The 18,276-nt window shown below is 39.2% G+C and overlaps 2 protein-coding genes across 8 annotated transcripts; both read left to right on the forward strand.

The window, feature by feature from the left end:
- The first annotated feature begins 1,117 nt into the window (after nt 1-1,117).
- Nucleotides 1,118-8,924, forward strand: LOC145550225 (GLIPR1-like protein 1). Of its 2 annotated transcripts, XM_081604232.1 has the most exons (7): nt 1,118-2,560; nt 6,471-6,654; nt 6,977-7,225; nt 7,724-7,836; nt 8,052-8,137; nt 8,245-8,271; nt 8,368-8,924. In XM_081604232.1, the coding sequence occupies exons 2-7, from the start codon at nt 6,502-6,504 to the stop codon at nt 8,532-8,534; spliced, it is 795 nt and encodes a 264-aa protein (XP_081460358.1). In that variant the 5' UTR covers nt 1,118-2,560; nt 6,471-6,501; the 3' UTR covers nt 8,535-8,924. The 2 variants fall into 2 exon arrangements, with proteins under 2 accessions (XP_081460358.1, XP_081460357.1); XM_081604231.1 differs by lacking the exon at nt 1,118-2,560 and having other exon boundaries at nt 5,421-6,654.
- Nucleotides 8,925-12,221: 3,297 nt separating this feature from the next.
- On the forward strand, nt 12,222-17,813 carry glipr1a (GLI pathogenesis-related 1a). 6 transcript variants are annotated; one of them, XM_081604234.1, is made up of 8 exons: nt 12,246-12,348; nt 14,836-14,933; nt 15,198-15,381; nt 15,739-15,984; nt 16,602-16,714; nt 16,928-17,013; nt 17,137-17,163; nt 17,260-17,813. In XM_081604234.1, the coding sequence occupies exons 3-8, from the start codon at nt 15,229-15,231 to the stop codon at nt 17,424-17,426; spliced, it is 792 nt and encodes a 263-aa protein (XP_081460360.1). In that variant the 5' UTR covers nt 12,246-12,348; nt 14,836-14,933; nt 15,198-15,228; the 3' UTR covers nt 17,427-17,813. The 6 variants fall into 6 exon arrangements, with proteins under 6 accessions (XP_081460359.1, XP_081460363.1, XP_081460362.1 ...); XM_081604238.1 differs by having other exon boundaries at nt 15,219-15,381; XM_081604233.1 differs by lacking the exon at nt 14,836-14,933 and having other exon boundaries at nt 12,222-12,348.
- Nucleotides 17,814-18,276: the final 463 nt, after the last annotated feature.

An 18,276-nucleotide genomic window follows, 5' to 3' on the forward strand; every position in this document is an offset into this window, starting at 1 on the left:
ATGCTATCTGCAAGGAGAGAAAAGATAGGAAAAGGAAACTGCTGAAGAAACCTGCTGTTCCTTTAGGTAGAAGCATCTAAATGAAACTCCCCCCTTCCGCCCTGGTAACAGCTTAGCAAAGCCATACTGAATTATTGCACCATGACCAGGTAATTCATGCAAAGAGAAAAGAACAGCAACCAATTATTGAGCCCTTATACTAGTAGAGTGCAAACTTTTTCAGCAACTCTCCCTCTTTGCTTTACAAATGCACCATATTTCATTAAAGGATATTAGATTAGAATGGGCTTAATAAAGATGTTTCCTGCACTTTTCATATCTTTATAAGTAAAAATATTTAATAAATCCATGTAGCATGTTCTCTTCACAATCACAATATTCTGCTAAACTTTGTGAAGCGTTTTCATATAAAAGCCCAGGGGAAAGGAAAAAAAAAAACCCTTCACATTTGGCTAGTAAATGTAAAATTTGACCTGCTTACTCTAACAAGGCCTGTGACGCACGCTCTAATAAAGAGTGAATTCAGTTCAAATAGATACCGAGTTATGATCTAGTAGCGTTTAATCCCTCAGATTAAAAAGAATACTCAAATGTTTGAAGATCTCAGGAGAACTAACTGTAGATTTTCATAAAGTCTACTTCAAGTGGTGAAAAGTCTTGGTCGGAGTGACAAAATGTGTCTATTGGTGGAAAAGTCAGATTTATGTGTGGCCACATAGTTACAAATCCAAAACTCCATTAAAAATTATCCAAGAAGTAGAAACCCAAAGATCCTGCACACACAGGCTGGCAAATATTCTAGTCTATTGTAGAGGAATATAATTATATTAATAGTTAAAAATTAATGGAGAATGGAGTTATGTTTCATTTCTTTATTAATGTATTCCATGAGTTTAGCACCTTTAAATTTCTCCATATTATCAGCTTTCCACTGCCAAGAGATTCAGCTCACTGAGCACAACCATCAGATTATACAGCTTCAAAAATCAAGCATTATTCCCAAAGGTGTCCAACAATCAATTGAACTAATTGACCAAAATATATATGACATTTAGAATAATATAGAACAATAATAATAATAACAATAACAAGATGGAGTCCTGTCTGTTTCAAGAGTGCAACTGTTAGAATAATTATTCTTAAATGTAAATATTATCTTTTGTCAAATGTCTGTTTAAAGTTTAAAAGTTCAGCTATGAGACATTGGTTGAGGGGAAAAGTTCAGCTCAAGTTGTGGGTCACTATAACCTATTACACTTTTTCTTTCCAGGCGCTTGTAAGAGGAGTTTCGTTTCTGCAAGCTGGTGCACTGCACCTTTTATGTTTGCTTGCCTGTAAGAACTGATCAAATTATCTCAACTGGTTTCTCCCCTCCCTTTAGCAGTTGAGATAGCATGTAACTAGGGCCTTCCTGAACTAAATAAAAAGCTTGTGAGAGCGGAACTGTTTTAGAGTGTAGTTGGAGATTGTGACTGAAACAGTTTCCGAGCACCCTCCTTGCAAGCATACAGCTCATATTTGTCTGTGTCTCTTTATTGCAGATTGGTGAACAAATGTAAGGTTTTAGACCCAACAGCAACATACATATGTTGTGCCATAAGTCTTTTTTCTTGTAAAAAGACTTTACCTTTCTTCTGAACACTATTGGAAAACTAAACAGAAGATTTTTCTGAGTGCCCGTGTCCCAGCAGTCGGATGGGGTGACCTGAAACACTCTCGACTGCCTTCTATAAACAAATGGCTGATAAAAGCATGTGCTGCCAGCACAGTGACCTTCATCGATAACCACGGGATCTTCTCTGAACGTCTCCACCTTTTCAGACATGACAGACGCCATCTCAATAAACATGGGATAAAGCAATTCTCTGCAAACTTAATTCATTTCATCAACGGGAGCACCAACACGGCCACACAACAACCGGCTGAAGGACGCCCAATTAGGATGGGACCCACTGCATATCAGGAACAGGCTGTTCCTAAACAAATAAAAAAAAAAAAAAACAACTGGAGATGAGTTGGTATGTAGCTTTCATTCTAAAAATGTAGATATCATTGATTCCATTGCCCTGATTAAAAGTGAAGGTTGTGACTGGTAGGATCAGAGGTGGGGACTCGAGTCATCAAAATCAACGCTTGAGACTTGACTTGAAAAAATGCTCAAAGACTTGGACTTGACTGACACCATCGACTTGGGATTTGACTTGAAGCCGTTTACTTGAAAAGACTTGATATTTCACTCAAGTCAAAAATTTAAAACCCTGCTCATTTTACTCATTTCGTATTAGCATGCGCAGACCGTCCCTCTGTTTTTCCACACTCCGTATGTATAGTGGTTTAGCTGCAGCACAACCAATCAAATTAACAGGATTTAAAAACAACAACGGGAAAAAGTGAATCGAAAAAACGCTCAAAGATATGCCCCTGTGAGTAATTTCTTTTGGGTACATCAATTATGAAATATCCAACTAAAAACGGAGTGAAACATGCAACAATTGCAAGACCAAGATCTCAGATAAAAATACAACTTCCAACTGTTCGGCATTTGAGGTTGCACAAAGAGGTAAGCGGTACATTTCTTTTACTATGAGACAACTGACTAGCTAAGGTCGTATTAGCAACTCTGGGTTACGTTGGTGATATTGCTCGTCTTTCACTTGTATGTTGTGTTTAGTCATGCTGTATCCACAAATAATGTGCTCCGTGTTAGCTCAGGAAGCTAATGTGCTCCGTGTTAGCTCAGGAAGCTAATGTGCACCGTGTTAGCTCAGGAAGCTAATGTGCTCCGTGTTAGCTCAGGAAGCTAATGTGCTCCGTGTTAGCTCAGGAAGCTAATGTGCTCCGTGTTAGCTCAGGAAGCTAATGTTCTCCGTGTTAGCTCAGGAAGCCGGTTATTTACTGATTTGCAGCTTTACTGACAAATGCACATTTCTCTGATTCAGTGTATCGCTCTCTCCCAAAATGAAAAAGATTTTTCCTAAACATGTGCAAAATGTAATGTTGACTGTATGTTCCATGACAGGGGTGTCCAAGGTGGGTCCTGGAGGGCCGGCATCCTGCATGTTTTAGTTCTCTCCCTGGTTTTACACACCTGCATCAAATGATGGCTCATTAGAAGGTCTAAGCAGAACACTGACTTGCTGAGGTTGTTGTTAGAACCACTAGGTAGAGAACTAAAACATGTAGGATGCCGGCCCTCGAGGACCGACTTTGGACACCCCTGTTCTATGACTTTGTAATTTTGTGTTTTTATAATGTAAAGCACTTTGAAATGCCTTGCTGAAAAGTGCTATACAAATAAAATAAAATTTGATAACTGAAGATGCCGCAGTTCTCCTTTAATTCACTTTATTAATGAAAGAAGTCAGGCTACAGAGGCAGAAGGTGTTGCGTCTTGTAGTACTCTGCTCTTGTGCCCGTTTTTACAAAGCGTAGAACTCCACCTACTGGCAAAATAGGAACACTACATGTGGCTCAAAATGCACCAGGCTCTCGTAGTGAAAAGCAGTGATGACGGCTAAAAATAGCCCAGTTTACAGCTATAAATGCTAACGCTCTCAATTGTTTTCACGTGCTAATGGTGGTAGTTATATAAACGCTGATTTACTGAAACCGCATAGAGTTTTTAAAGTCTCACTGGCTTCCTGTAGCTCAGAGAATAGACTTTAAAATACTGATGTTAGTGGTCACTCTGGAAGTGACGGGATCCTCCAGTTTGCAAACTGCTCGGACTGCAGTCCAGTCTGCTCGGACTGCCATGGTCTAAAGAAGATCTGATTCAGAAAAATGGTAACATGAGTAGAAAATTATCCCATTGCATCAGGGTATTTAAAGTATGAGGCAGCTTTCTTCTGTTTAGGTTGACTGATATTGATACGGAGAACAGAGTTAAAGCTCTCTCCCTTTTTGTTGACACCAACTGACAAACAGACTCGCCGTTTCAGAGTGGCAAAAAAAAAAAAAAAAATCCTAACAGTATTTTCAAGCCTCTTGAGGAATCAAGCTCTTTACTGTTGAACAGTTATACTCAAAAAGCTGGATGACATGCTGCCACACATGCATTAGGTCAACAGAACAACGTGGTGCTTGACTTTGATACTTTGTGAAAACAATGTAGCTTTTATGTATAAAAAAAAAAACAAACTAAAACTTAAGCAAGTTCACAATCTCTTACAAGCCGTTCTCTTACTGGAGTAAAAGGCTGTTAAAGTTCTGAAAGAGTACAAAGAAAATGAAATTATTTTGAAAGCTTAGCTAAAAGTTTTGGAGGAAGAGAAGCTAAAAAAAACAGGCATCACAACTAAGAAATTGCTGACGGGGTCAGCTTGACCAATTCAAGAACAACAACAGACTAACATGTCTCACTCACCTGACCGAATTACAAGGACATTCAATCCGACTGAATTAAGAAGATGGAAACAAGTGGAGGAATTAAACATGGAACCTGGTGTTATATTATCCCCATATTACCACAACGTTAGAACATCTTAGCCACAGAAATACCATCTCCTCATGAAGCTCATGAGGGCAACACAGTGGTCACCCAAATGTCTTCAGCAAGTTTCAGTTCCCCATTTTATGCACATAAGCAGGCATGTGAACTAAAAGTTGAGTTTTCCCTTTAATTAAATGTTGAAGGAACTCACTTAAATTAGCAGGCTTGTAATTAAATGGGAACTGCAACTCAGGTTGTCTGAATTTGTGAACCTGAATAAATTATAGAAAGTTGTGGATTAAGTACGGTCACTGAAAATTAAATATTGTTTCCGTTTTGCTGTATGAATACTACCAATTATTTATGGTTGTTCAATATACCTTCTCATGAAGCTGAAGGCAGGACTCAGAAATCCAGGATAAGAGAAAAATTTCAGTTTGATACAATGCGATCAGTTCAACCTGAATTAAGCCGTTTCACAAAGGCCAAACGTCAAGCCAGGCATAAGTAATTTGGGTAAATGTGCATCCACAGATTTCTTCAAGAGACCATGGTATGAACCACAAATTCACTGAAGCGACAACAGAAAAATTGTGTCAAACATTCCCGACACCAAATGAGCATCATCGTTTGATGGAGGATTATGAAAAATATCAGAGAAAATTGCTGTAATGGAAAATAAAAGATTGAATGCATAATCAGCTTAAAATATTTGTTTGACAGCCACTACTCTTAACTAAAGGATGTCTTAATTACAATCAATACCATTCAATGATTTTCCTGTCATTTGAACAACTTTAAACTTAAAAATGAACAGTGGAAGCCATTATTTTGGCCTGTGTGAATCTGACAGATTTCATTCATTTTTTTTTTCTTACACACCTTATCAGTATTTATACATTTATATACAAGGCAAACAACAATGTAAAAACAACCAAAAAACCGGTATTGGCCTGTATCACCCTTAGTTTATAATATGTTTAACTTCCTGTTTGAGGTAGGATGCTTTTGTTTTGAAATGATAACTTCCTGTTTAACATTTGGCGTATATGCAGCTTAACGGCAAACAAAATACAGGAGTAATGGAGCTTTTATAAAGGTATTTTATTAGCTGCTCCCTTTATAGCAGCACAAAGTATGTTTATTGACGTAAAAAGTGTATGTTTGAAATATCTGATTTAAACTGTGCTTTTGCATTCCAAAACGAGGAGTTATTTTAGGTTAAACGATATAATATTGGCTGTATACATTTTTTTTTAACTAAGCGGGTTTATCGCCATTAAACCTAATTATTCATCAGGTTCAACTTTCATGGCTCCCAACGGAAATTAGACAGTGGGGTAGTTAAATAGGATGAAAATAAAATATAAACTTCCAATTGAGTCATGATCAGAACAGGGTGAGAGCGACAGAAGAAACCATCGACAGACAAAAGCAACCGCTCAAATACTGAGGAGGTTGACACAGGGGCGCGTGCAGGATGACCATCATCACCGCTTACGCTCAAAACTATCACTGCACCTGATCCACATGAAGACAGCCACAACCCCAACATGCATAAACCGTACAAACCTCCTAACCCACTCCAATACCACATGAACGCGAGGAACAGAAACCGCAGATCTGTTCCACACAAGGCCCAACTAACACGCACAATGCAACACACACAAACTAAGCTTTTTTATGCTTATTAATGTAAAAGTGTGATGCACAACACAGATGGCAACTTCGATATAATGTAGTATATTTGAAAACGGTGCTAGACGTTTCATACATTGCTTCACTTTACTGTTTGAAATATTTCAGCTATTAAGCGGATATAGAAAAAGAGGAACATCTATTCCCGTTTTCATTTTTGCAAACTCCCAAGTAGAAAGTTTGGCAATCCCTGTAACATTTTATCACATAGCTACTTTTGAAACCTGCCAGCTGAAGCACAAGATACATGTAGAAATTGCCCACTAAGATTTCTAATAACCACACTACATCCTGTTTCTGAAGAGCGAATCATTTCCTGTGTTCGTTAAACTCCTTTCAGCTTACAGACGGCGTTTTGCAGAGAACTGGAGATGTTGCTGTGGGTCGTTCTTGTCCTGGATTTGGGGGTTTCTGCCGTGACGTTACCAGAAATCACGGATGAGAAATTCATCGCCGAGTGTGTGGAGGAGCACAACAAAGCCCGCTCAGCTGTCATACCACCTGCAAACAACATGCTGTACATGGTGAGTCCTGCACATCACACTCCTTTCTCACTGCCAAGAAAGGAGAACAGACTGGTGGCTTTGCATGATGTCATTGATTAAAACTGAAATTTGTTTGTAATTAAATGGAAAAAGTGAGAAAACACTGTAGTTTGTGAAGATCCAACAAGTGGGTGAAAAGTATCAACACAGAGGCAGCTGTGAGTGAATACACATCGCCTAAATCAATGAAACCACCAGTTTGGTCACTCATTTTTATAACTTCCTGTGTGACACTTAAAAGTAACTGAAGTAAAAAAAAAAAATTCTCATTTTGTTTGCGCATGTGCATGATGTCATAAAGTCATGGGATGAGGCATTGGCCATTACTGCCAGAGCGTGGGCGAAACATTGTGATTTTAAGCACAATGTCCACCTCAGGGAGGTCGGCCGCATGCACCCCACATTTACCTCTGTGGGAGAGAACATCTGGACGGGCTACCCACCGAATACGTTCAGCGTAAAGAGTGCCATTCAAAACTGGGTGGATGAAGACCAGAATTACAGCTACGTGGAAAACAAATGCACAGCTGTTTGTGGCCACTACACACAGGTATGTGCACAGAGACGCTGCTCTACAGATAAAACTGCTCTGTATGAAAATCACATACCCTTATTTAATTAGTGTCTGACATTAACACTGAACATTTCCTGTTTTAGGTCAGTTGGGATTATAGAAATAATTTCTATTAGCTAAACAGGAGAACAATGACAATTGTACATACATAAAGTTTACATATATTAGGATTAATATGCCTTGAAACACGTTATGATGTGATGACTTGAAAGTCTCCTGAGCTTTGCTAAATATGAAGGAAGATACATATATACATAGACAGACAGATAAATGTACGGTAAACATTTTACTTTGACAAAAGGTAAAAAAATAAAATAAAAAAAACATCCTTCTGGAATTTAGGTTAGCTTGGATTTTGGCAATCCAAGCTAACCAAAGACAGGAAAAGTTTTAATGTTGGGGGGGGAAAAAAAAAAAAAAAAGGTTGTGTTTTATACTATATGCAAGTATGTGCTATCCTTTGTCCTTTCTCAGGTTGTGTGGGCACGAAGCTACAAGGTTGGCTGCGCTGTTGTGCACTGTCCACACGGTGTCAAAAACTTTCATCATTCTCCGAGTGCCATTTTTGTATGCAACTACGCCCCAGGGTAACTTGATCTCTTTCCTTATAGACTTTACATTGATACATTACAACATGTGGTATAAACCTGAAGTGGTTTGATGAAGCAGGAAATGGTTAACCATCAAATGAATCAGCAGCAACCACATAGCATAAATATCTAAGCAATATCTTAAAACCTGTAAATACACTAAGGACAGGTTTGACTCCAAAGGTTTTTGAACCAGACACTTCCTTTTGCAGTGGAAATATCATCGGACAGCAGCCTTACGCAACCACTGGAAATCCATGCTCTGGATGCAAAGAAGAATGTGACAACAAATTGTGTCGTAAGTATGACATTTCTATGTTTAAAAGTCATGGCCATAACAATGCAAATATTGGACTAATTTCCGAACCGGGAAGACTTTGCTAAAGCATTTGTGTTTTGCTGCAGGTAATCTACAACGAGAGTCCAGAAAAAGTATGTGACTGGGCAGAAAATCCAGAATCCTATCAAAGTAAAAGTGACCAGTTGCACTCTTCTGTAAATCTAAAAACAGATGCTTTGGTCTCCTAGGTTACAACTGGGCTCCGGACTGGGACACTGCTACACCTAGAAGCAGCGCTGCACCTACCAACACTTTTCTGGATATCCTGATCGTGCGGCCCATCGGCGTCATCTTGACGTGCATTGCTGCATACGTAGTTCATTACTTTTACCCCAATCTCTTCTGTTATGAGTAGTATTTTGGTCTGATGGGAGACCCAGATGGATGTCGTCCCACAATGACCTCCAAATGTACTAGTGGAGTATGCAAATGATATTGCCAAGCAACACAATTTTAGAGCACATCTCTATTATCTCAACTACAACATGTTACCACAACATTATATTTGTGATTTTTCTGTGGATGACACTTGTACAGACAAAATCTACCATACAATAGCACTTTGAAGTGTTTGACCTAAATCTGAATCCCCTTTAACTACCAGTGCTGCTACATTCAGATGTGACAATCAGTTTGGTTCTGAACATTGAAAGCTGCTGGTGGTGGTACAATGGAGTGAGGAATTTTCTTGGAATACTGATAAGATAGCAACTGTATGGCAATAAAAATCACAATCTCAAAGGAATATTTCAAACACTTTGTTGAATCCATGTCAAGAAAAAAAGAATGTAATTCTGAATGCCGAAGGGCATCCTACTGGGTAAGAGTTTACCTTAGACCAGTGGTCAAGGGCTAAAGTCTTGCAACTTTTCTTATGTTTAAAGGTTTATTTTTGGCTCAGGCACTCTTTGAGAGTGGGGATAGGGTTAGGTCATCAGGCCGGGACTCAAACCAGTGACGTCCGCTTCGAGGACTAAGGTCTCCATACGTGTTTTGCCCACAGCAAAAGCACAACCTACAACTTTTAGATGTGTCCCTTGTCCTCGACACTTGAATTAAATAATGAAAGGCCTTCACTATCATGCAATCTAGCGCTACATTAGCTAATGAGCTAATGTTGGAGCCAGGTGTGCTGAAGCAGAGACACATCCAAAAGTTGCAGGACACCGACTCTTGACGAATATCCTAGAACTTAGTAACCATCACCTTCTGGTGAAAATAATAGCATAATGTGTAGTGTAACATTGATGACAGAACTATTTAACAGTATTCACATCATTAGAAAAAAAACTTTAATTTTACATTACTGAGTGACTCAGCATCCTCAGTGACAAGCAAAAACTGATGAAAACTGTTGAAATAGACAGGGAAAGAAGACACCTTACAGAGATAAGAGAAACTTACAAAAGGCCATGTTGATAACCTGGTTTTGGGAGAAGTTAATAGAGTATTTAAAGATGCAACAACTCTTGTTTGAGTCTTCACCAGAATATTATCTGACTTGCTGAGTATATATATATATACTGCTCAAAAATAATAAAGGGAACACTTCAGTGTTCACTTAAATGTTAAAGTGTTCCCTTTATTTTTTTGAGCAGTGTATATATAAATAAATAAAAGCATATATATATATATAAAAGCAGAGATTTTATTTGTGCCACTTGTTTTATTTATAAACAAGTGGCATTTTTTGAGAATGGAGGTCATTCAGACAGATGGGGTGTTTTATTCTCAGCAGGAAGAGAAAAGCAAAGGGATCTTAGAAAGTAAAGAGAAAAATTCAAAGTGCTAAAGGGTTTCCTCCAGTGTATCATAAGCCTGGTGGCCCACCATGCTTTACTAGCCCCCCAAGCCAGACTAAGCATAGCTTGTTTGTGTTTTTAGGAAAATGATAATAAAAATAATAATAAAAGAGCCAGATTGCAAGCATCTATGTTGCTCTGAGCATTTCACTGGCAAAGCAGATTTGTTCCTAAAAGATAGGTTTATGATTGATGCATTTGAACGCAGGAGAGCGGACCAATTAAACAATTGGTGCCTCTGCGTGTTGCCCCTGAAGTTTACTTAAGCAATCCAGTTTCACTCAAACTGGACACAGGCTGACCTGTATGGATATTTACATAAACCCCCTGTGAGGAATTATGTTTCTTTGGCGAACTCCACATCAAGATAAGAGCCTAAACCCCATCGTGTTAGCTCTGGCTGTGCAGCTTTATGTGAACCAAAGGAATAACGTAGTCAGAGGTGCACGTTGAGCAAGTAGTGAGGATGATTTATCTTTGTGATCAAATAATTATGTGTGGCATTTACATCCCATCTCGCTGCCCAGCATGTTGCTCCATCTTCCCTGTAAAGTTTATGTACGTGGTCTCGGTTGGCCAGAGCGTTTGTGGTTAACGAACCAGCACTAACCTCATCATGTGGTGAGGCTGGTGAGGAGCTTTCGCGCAAGTCTCGTAGTCACACATCACGCTGGTTTTATGTTTCATTATTGTTTCTATTATTATTTTCCCGGTCACATGAAGCATTAAACAATATCAAATGCTTTGTCCAATTAGTCAGCCAAAGTTAGTGCGTGCAGCCACACAGAGATCTGAAAAACCATAAACTCAAGCAACCAAAACACTTTCTGTGGCACCTATTAAACTCAACAAATACAAAATATAAGAAGTACTTACGTCACATTAGCAACATTAAATTAAATATCCCGTTTGTTGCGCATCTCTGCGCAGTGCAGCAGATTTAACTCATCATGCAGGGCCGGTCCAAGGCTGTATGAGGCCTGGAGCAGAATTTGACTTGGGGGGCCCCTCTTCCTGCTAAAAACATCAGCACAATAGGTTCTGTGTTAGTTTTAATCTGGGAGAGGGCGAATAGTTTAATTGGCCAACCTAAAAACAATTGGTTATAATTGCAGTTTACTAATTTGTATTTCTGAACAAACAGAGCTCAATCTCAAAGATTAAAGTCAGAGCATCAGATTGTAGCTGTGGTAACAAAACAAACTATGAAGATTGCTCTTTGAACTTTTACAAAGTAAACTTGCCAGCTCCTTAAAAGTTTACATTTAAATGTTAAGCAATTTAAAACATTTTAATTCATTTATGCTGAAACCATTAAATCAAACTTAGCAGCAATGATAATTTCAATAAACAAATGTTACATTTATACATCTGTAGTCTGTGTTAAAATGTTAGCATTCATGGGGCCCTGAAGTGCTGGGTAGGCTGACTTTATTAGGATTAAACAAAAGTGCAAATAATTGATATTCATTTTAAATCGTATTTTTTCAATGTCTTCCTGTAACATAATTGGCAACATTTTTACATTTCCTTTCTATTTAACATCTTTTAATACAAAAACACGGTGGACTGCCTCAGCTACCCAGCCACCGGGCTTTGCGAGTTTTCTGGGGGAAACCTATAGTGCTGATTCATTCACAGATCTGGAATTGTAGGTTGACTTCTGTCAAAATTACTAGCAACAAGCAGATATTTTACACCACACTCAGAATTTTAAAATTGCACTATGTGCAAATTGTGGCAACACACATAGTGCAAATTGGATGCACATTTGAGTAAATGTGCATCCACAGATTTCTTCAAGAGACTATGACATTAACCACAAATTCACTGAAGCAACAACAGAAAAATTGTGTGCATCAGATCTCCCACCAAATGAGCATCATCTTTTGATGGAGGACTATAAAAAACATTGAAGAACATCACGCAGAGAAAATTGCTACAAAGGCAAATAACAGAGTGAATGCGTAATTAGCCTAAAATATACATTTGACAAACTTAACTAAAGGACGTCCTAATCATACCATTCAAAGATTTCCCTGTCATTTGCTCAAATTAACTTTAAACTTAAGAATGAACAGTGGAAGCCATTATTGTAGCCTGTGCGAATCTGACAAAGAAATCATTCATATATCTTTTTTGTTACACATCTTAATATATACATTTTCATATAAGGTTGATAATGTAAAAAACAATCTCGCCTTTAGATTATAATATGTTTAACTTCCTGTTTGAGTAGGGATGCTTTTGTTTTGAAATGACAACTTCCTGTTTAACGGTTAGCGTAAATTCAGTTTAACGGCAGAAAGTTGTAACGGAGCTTATAAAAAGGTATTTTATTAGCTGCCCCCTTTATAGCGGCACAAGGTACGTTTATTGACGTAAATAAGTATGTTTGAAATATTGTGCGATTTAAACTGTGCTTTTGTTGTTGTATTCTAAAACTAGAAGTTATTTTAGATTAAACGATATATTAGCCGGTAAAATTATTTTTTAACTAAGCGGGTTTATTGCCATTAAAGCCAATTATTTATCACGTTTAACTCTCATGGGTCCAAACTGAAATTAGACGGTGGGGGAGTTGAAAATAAAATATAAATTTCCAATTAAGCCATTATCAGAACAGGGTGAGAGCAACAGAAGAAACCATCGACGGACAAAAGCAACCGCTCAGATACTGAGGAGGTTGACACAGGGGCGCGTGCAGGATGGCCATTATCGGCGGTTACGCTCAAAACTATCACTGCACCGGATCCACACGAAGACAGCCAAAACCCAAACACGCATAAACCGCACAAACCTCCTAACCCACACATGAACGCGATGGGCATGGCACAGAAACTAACGATCTGATCCACACAAGGCGACACACACACAAACGTATATGCCCGCATAGCTTTTGTCTTTTTATTAACAAATTATAAAGACAGGAAAGCAACGCCTACTTGTGTGATGAGGAGGACGCCGATTCCCAGGTTCCTGTGGTTTATTTGAGACTTCCCGCGGAGGATGTGAAGCGACTTCATTTATACTCTGTGACAAACGTTAGGACTAGATTTAACTGCTTAACTCTCCCAGTGCAGCGTGACCCAGAGGAAGAGCGGGCCGGCAGACGATGCCCGTCAGCGGCTCAGTTCCAGAAACTACTAAAGAAAAAAAAAAAGTAATAATAATAATTTAAAAAAATAGAAAGCTCATAAAAGCGTACACATGCAGGATAAAAAAAAAACTCAGTTGGGGTCGCATTGACCCCTCTTAGAAATACGTCAAGGTTAAAATGTAGTGAAAATAAAAAGCACAATACCTATCTTTTTTCTTTTGGGGGTGGTAGGGGAGGTTCCACTCTGAGAAAAATCTCAAGGTACATACTGTTATAAAGCTGCACGCGCCCGTGATTACTGACGTAGAAACAAGGTAAGCTTAATCAGACGAATACGAATCAGCTGGGAGACAATGCAGGGCAGAAAAAGTGGGGGAGGGGGAATGATTAATAAACAGAAAACAAAAGTATCAACAAAGCAAAAAATAAAAGGCCCACCACGGGGATATATCAATGTCTATGGTAAGACCCAAAACAACAGTAATGAACAACACCCATGGGTCATGACATTAAGGCGATGCAATATTAGCATATGTAAATGTCATCATTTCATTAAAGTAATGAAATATATTTCCCTTGTTAAATTTAATTTAGATAGAAAAAAGTTACCATATCCAAACTTCAATGAAAAGTGCTTAACCTGTTGCACACATGCACAAAACCATTCAGGTAATAAAAATAAAATAATAATGCGTTGGATTTTATTTATAATGTCCTTTGTATGTTGAGACCTCAAAGAGCTACAAAGATTGAAAAATAAAACAAGCAATTAGAGTTAACAAAAGTACATAAATGAATAAAAGAGGTTAAAAATAGACATCTAAGAACCAAAAATGTTGATAAAAAGAAATGTCTTAAGTCGTCTTCTTAAACTCTTAAGACTTAAGCAGAAAGCGTCAGCACAGAACGCCCTAAATCCCCATAGTCCCGAGTTTGATTTTGGGTATGTGGAGAAAGTTGAGCGAATTGTGTTTTGTGGATTAAGCAGTTGTGTGGGATAGGTTGGGGCATTTGCATAAATGCACTGGCGTGTGAGGATTAAAATCTTGTATAAAATAGTGGGGGAAACATGAAGCCAGTGGAGAGAGAGGAGGATGGAAGTAATGTAGTCATGAAAGTGCACTCTTACCAGGATCCCAACTGCAGAGTCGTGGATGTACTGGAGCCTTTGCAGGCTCTAACTAGGAATTCTAACAAAGGCATAGACCAGTTTTTGTTGTCTGAGACGGAGAGAATGGGACAAATTTTGGAAATGTTTCATAGATGATAGGAGGAGGTCTTGCAGAGGTGGTTGATATGAGATCCCAAAGAGAGATGGGGGTCCTTCTTTACACCAAGATTTGTGACTGCTGATTAAAGAGGAATACCGGACCCAGAGAAGAAGATGCTGGTTATGGATGGTGATAGGGTCTGACGAGCAGTGACCCAATCTAACAAAGGCATAGCTCAACAGCTTCAGTTTTGGAGCTGTTGAGTTAGAGAAAGTTGTGCTCCATCCATATCTCTATCTCCTCTAGACAAGTGGTGAGTTTTGAGAATGCTGGTGGTGAAGAAGGCAGGGTTGGTACTTACATGAAGCTGTGTGTTATCGGCGTAAGCAGTGAAAGGAGAAATTATGATGGCTGACAACCTGGCCAAGGGGAAGAAAGTAAAGGATAAAGAGGATAGGACTAAGGACTGATCCCTGAGGACCACCACATGTGACTGTCGATTTGCTGTGAAGTGACCCATGGAGATGAATTCTGTCCCGTTAGGTAAAACTGGAACCAACAGAGGGCAGTGTCAGTGCATTAAGTGTAGAAGTGAAGCCTGTTGAGTAAGATGCCATAGTCGACTGTGTCAAACACAGCAGGTAAGTGCAGGAGAACGAGGGGGCAGGGAGAAACTACACTGAAATTTTTCATGCAGGTTATTGAGTTTCCAAACTCCCAAGTGAAAAATTTGGTCTTTTGGCAATCCCTGTAACATTTTATCACATAGCTTTTTTTGAAAGCTGACAGATGAGTTGGACGCACAAGATACATCTAGAAGTTGCCCAGTAAGATTTAAAATAATCTACTCTATATCCTGTTTCTGAAGAGCGAATCATTTCCTGTGTTCGTTAAACTCCTTTCAGTTTACAGACGGTGTTTTGTAGAGAACTGGAGATGTTGCTGTGGGTCGTTCTTGTCCTGGATTTGGGGGTTTCTGCCGTGACGTTACCAGAAATCACGGATGAGAAATTCATCGCCGAGTGTGTGGAGGAGCACAACAAAGCCCGCTCAGATGTCAGACCACCTGCAAACAACATGCTGTACATGGTGAGTCCTGCACATCACACTGTTTCACTGCCAAGAAAGGAGAACAGACTGGTGGCTTTGCAGGATGTCATTGATTAAAACTGAAATTTGTTTGTAATTAAATGGAAAAAGTGAGAAAACACTGTAGTTTGTGAAGATCCAACAAGTGGGTGAAAAGTATCAACACAGAAGCAGCTGTGAGTGAATACACATTGCCTAAATCAATGAAACCACCAGTTGGTTTCTAAGCATAACTTAGAATTAGTTCTGTTCATGGTCATTTTTATAACCTCCTGTGTGACACTTAAAAGTAACTGAAGTAAAAAAATAATAATGTTTTGTTTCATTTTGTTTGCACGTGTGCATGATGTCATAAAGTCGTGGGATGAGGCGTTGGCCATAACCGCCAGAGCGTGGGCGAACCATTGTAATGACCGACACAATGTCCACCTAAGGGAGGCTCATAAAATGCACCCCACGTTTGCCTCCGTGGGAGAGAACATCTGGACGGGCCCACTGGATAAGTTCAGTGTAAAGAGTGCCATTCAAAAGTGGGTGGATGAAGAAAACCATTACAGCTACAAGGGAGACAGATGCACATCTGTCTGCAGCTACTACAGACAGGTATGTGCACAGAGACGCTCCTCTACAGATAAAACTGCTCTGTATGAAAATCACATACCCTTATTTAATTAGTGTCTGACATTAACACTGAACATTTCCTGTTTTAGGTCAGTTGGGATTATAGAAATAATTTCTATTAGCTAAACAGGAGAACAGTGACAATTGTACATACATAAAGTTTACATATATTAGGATTAATATGCCTTGAAACACTTTATGATGTGATGACTTGAAAGTCTCCTGAGCTTTGCTAAATCTGAAGGGCAAAGGTTGAAACTTGCAGTCTGCAAAGACCACCTCAAGTGTAAACTTGTGGGTTCGAAGGACTTTGAATGTTGCTGCCACTGTGTGTCTGAGGTGTATGAGCACACATTCCAGGTGCAAACCAAAATCCCTGCAAACTATTGGGAGATGGACAGATGGTAAACATTTGACTTTGAAGAAAGGCAAAACATTTAAAAATGCACCCTTCTGGAGCTCCGGATATCTTGGATTATTTCATTCCAATCTAACCTGAGACAGGAAAAGTGTTGTTGGTATTTACATCAGACAGAAAAAAAATAAGGTTATGTGTTTTATACTATATATGTAAATATGTAGTATCCTTCCTTTCTCAGGTTGTGTGGGCACAAAGCTACAAGATTGGCTGCGCTGTTGTGCATTGTCCACAAGGTATCAAAAACTTTGACGGTCTTCAGGGTGCCATTTTCGTATGCAACTACGCCCCAGGGTAACTTGATCTCTTTCCCTATAGACTTTACATTTGATACAACACATTACAACATGTTATAAACCAGAAGTGGTTTGCTGAATCAGCAGCAACCACATTTACTCTTTCAGTACAAACAACCAAGCAATGTCTTAAAATCTGTAAATACACTAAGGACAGATAGAGGGAAGGTTTGACTCCAAAAGTTTTTAAACCAGATGCTTCCTTTTGCAGTGGAGATATCGATGGAATTCATCCTTATGCAACTACTGGAAATCCATGTTCTGGATGCCAAGGCGAATGTGACAACAAATTGTGTCGTAAGTATGACATTTCTATGTTGAAAAGTCATGGTTATAACAATGCAAATATTGGACTAAATTTACCAGAACCACATTTCCGAACCGGGAAGACTTTGCTAAAGCATTTGTGTTTTGCTGCAGGTAATCTACAACGAGAGTCCAGAAAACGTATGTGACTTGGCAGAAAATCCAGAATCCTATCAAAGTAACAGTGACCAGTTGCACTCTACTGTAAATCTAAAAACAGATGCTTTGGTCTCCTAGGTTACAACTGGGCTCCAGGCTGGGACACTGCTACACCTAAAAGCAGCGCTGCACCTACCAACACTTTTCTGGATATCCTGATCGTGCGGCCCATCGGCGTCATCTTGACGTGCATTGCTGCATACGTAGTTCATTACTTTTACCCCAATCTCTTCTGTTATGAGTAGTATTTTGGTCTGATGGGAGACCCAGATGGATGTCGTCCCACAATGACCTCCAAATGTACCAGTGGAGTATGCAAATGATATTGCCAAGCAACACAATTTTAGAGCACATCTCTATTATCCCAACAACATGTTACAACATTATATTTGTGATTTTTCTGTGGATGGCGCTTGTACAGATAAAATCTACCATACAATAGCACTTTGAAGTGTTTATTGACCTAAACCTGAATCCCCTTTAACTACCAGTGCTGCTACATTCAGATGTGACAATCAGTTTGGTTCTGAACATTGAAAGCTGCTGGTGGTGGTACAATGGAGTGAGGAATTTTCTTGGAATACTGATAAGATAGCAACTGTATGGCAATAAAAATCACAATCTCAAAGGAATATTTCAAACACTTTGTTGAATCCATGTCAAGAAAAAAAGAATGTAATTCTGAATGCCGAAGGGCATCCTACTGGGTAAGAGTTTACCTTAGACCAGTGGTCAAGGGCCAGAGTCCTGCACCTTTTCTTGTTTTTGGCTCAGGCACTCTGAGTGGTTAGATTGGAATAGGTAATGAAAGTAGGGGAAGACGTGGCAACGGTCATCAGGCCGGGACTCAAACCTGTGACATCCACTTCGAGGACCAAGGTCTCCATACGTGTTTTGCCCACAGCAAAAGCACAACCTACAACTTTTAGATGTGTCCCTTGTCCTCCACACGTGAATTAAATAATGAAAGGCCTTCACTATCATGCAATCTAGCGCTACATTAGCTAATGAGCTAATGTTGGAGCCAGGTGTGCTGAAGCAGAGACACATCCAAAAGTTGCAGGACACCGACTCTTGACGAATATCCTAGAACTT

The sequence above is a fragment of the Poecilia reticulata genome, chromosome 23 (assembly GCF_904066995.2).
Source record: "Poecilia reticulata chromosome 23, P_reticulata-male-v2, whole genome shotgun sequence".
NCBI classification, from domain to species: domain Eukaryota; kingdom Metazoa; phylum Chordata; class Actinopteri; order Cyprinodontiformes; family Poeciliidae; genus Poecilia; species Poecilia reticulata.